Here is a 2122-nt window from a genome sequence, read left to right on the forward strand (position 1 = left end):
TATCTAAACGACATTTTTATCTTGTTGATGTATGCTACTTCAAGCAAAATTTACATATTTCTACTTTTCCATTTTAATTTAAAAACTATGAAAGTACATAAAGTCAACATAAAATAAAGCTAAAGGAAAAAAAACTCACTAGGTATTTATTCATTGTCTGCTGCTCTCAGAAATGTGTGAAAGACTCTGGAAGTAGACCTGGGAGAAGCAAATGGAGTCCAGGACGGAAAGAACTGTGGTAGCTTGCACCTAGATTCTACAGTCTCCTGTCCAAACTGCTCTCCACATTACCTGGAAAAGACAAAAGTGAAAGACAGTTCTGGGTGAAAACAGTGTCTACACTTTTAAAATGGGATCCACAAGTCCATTTATGATATGATTCAGACTTACTGTTTTATTGACCCATAAGCTATTTAAGTCATATTTCCTAATTTAAAATAGTTTAGTCTAAAAATTAAAAATTTCTCAGATGCTAAGATCTCTTTTCACCATAATATTCCAGGTAAAGATGTGTGTAATGTACTTTTTTTTTTTCATAATGTAAAATTTCGGGGTAAACTGTCCCAGAAAAGTCTTCCAAGGACTGGATTCATTCCCTTGTAAATCGCCTTTGATAATGACCCGGACTTTAACATTGAACTTGCTTGGCCTAAGGGAAACTGCATATGGGCATGGGGGTGGTGGGGAGGAATTTTCCAGGGATACTTGCCTTCTGGGACACTGACAGCCTGGGAAGATACCGGGGGGTTAGCTGGCTATCAGCGACAGCCCTGATAAATGCACCAAAAAGGAAGTGAAATTCTTACCCAACCAGCCGCAGTCAAGGCACCAAGTAACTACACCTTCACATGTCACCCTGGCAACACAACCCAGAGCAACTGGTGGGAGGAACCAGCTCCAACTGCAGAACATCCAACTTTCAGTAATGAATGGTTGGGCGCGAACTTTAAAAGCCCTAGATTGGGTCAGATCTTAACACAGAAAATGTTCAATGATCCATGTAGTTCTCCACACTCTGTCGCTAAAAAATCATGTGCGCGAGAAATTCTTTAAATTACGTGACAAATAACTATCAACAGCACTTTACAGTCACACTTAGAACTACTAAAAAGCATGAAAAAAGTCAATTATGAGGACGTGAGCCCCGTGTTGCCCTGCAGGTTGCCCACAATACCCAACTTTTATTCCTGCGCCTAACCCACCTGTCTGCTCCCTCCCTGCTGCGCGCCTGTTCAAATTACTCGTGTCCCCCTCACCCCACACCTGCACTCAGGACCCACCCACCTTTCCTCTCCATCCCATTCACCTCACAACCACCTTCAGAGACAAAATCCACTCAGAAATCCGCGGCAGCAGCACCACGACCGACGGCACCGGAACTTCCGGGAAAGGGGGCGGAGAAGGGAGTTGCACATGCGCAGAAGAAACCGGAAGTCCATTCTGAGGCCCTATGAGGAAGCACCATAGCCGATCAAGACTACATTTCCCAGAAGTCTGTGCACAGCCGAGGCGCCTACAAACGTCAGTTCTTTAGCGGGTGGGTTTCGTCGCTCAGAGACGACCCGTAGGCGGAACCCTCGGAAACTAAGGGGACGTGTTAACTGTATCTGGGTGTTGAGGAAAAGGAGGGGTCTGAGTTGTCCCTAGAGAAGCGATTTCCTTACACTCCTCCCTCCTGCTCGGCCCGTGGGGAGCCTGGAGGTCTGCTGTGAGAGGTGTTAATCGTGACCCTTAGCGAGAGCGACACTGCCTAGCCTGGGTGGCGGAGCCCTCGAGCGAGGACTGAGGGGGCCCTCGGGCGTGTCTACAGAACTTCCTCTCTCCTTTGAGTTCCGCGGGTTTACGGGAGAATGGACTCTCTTTGTCGGGTTACCTGGGGACCCCATGGAGGAACGGAGGAACCTGTTAAAGCCGGTGACTTCGGCTGTGGTCTCGGGGGAAGAGGCTGATGGAGTGGAACCTGCTGCTGGGAACCCACCCAGTCTCTCTGTTGAATCGTCTCACCACCCCTACACCTCTGGCTGTACCATAGTTCTGTATGCATAAATAAAAAGAAAATTAAAAAACATTTTTAAAAAGAAGTTTCATCTGCTTTTCTAATGTCCCCCTGAAATAAAAACCA

At 46.4% G+C, this 2122-nt stretch overlaps 1 protein-coding gene across 1 annotated transcript in view; it reads right to left on the reverse strand.

Annotated features, from left to right (window-relative positions):
* Positions 1 to 1370, reverse strand: part of LOC101628894 (zinc finger protein 39) — a 23269-nt gene extending 21899 nt beyond the window's left edge. The window contains exons 1-2 of the mRNA XM_012734162.1: positions 1307 to 1370; positions 140 to 291 (exon numbers count right to left, since the gene is read on the reverse strand). Of these exons, the coding sequence (XP_012589616.1) occupies positions 140 to 154 (15 nt within the window). The 5' untranslated portion in view covers positions 155 to 291; positions 1307 to 1370. The remainder of the gene's footprint in view (positions 1 to 139; positions 292 to 1306) is intronic.
* Positions 1371 to 2122: the final 752 nt, after the last annotated feature.

This window comes from Condylura cristata, unplaced genomic scaffold, assembly GCF_000260355.1.
Source record: "Condylura cristata isolate star-nosed mole 26May11 unplaced genomic scaffold, ConCri1.0 scaffold00048, whole genome shotgun sequence".
In the NCBI taxonomy this organism is placed as follows: Eukaryota; Metazoa; Chordata; class Mammalia; order Eulipotyphla; family Talpidae; genus Condylura; species Condylura cristata.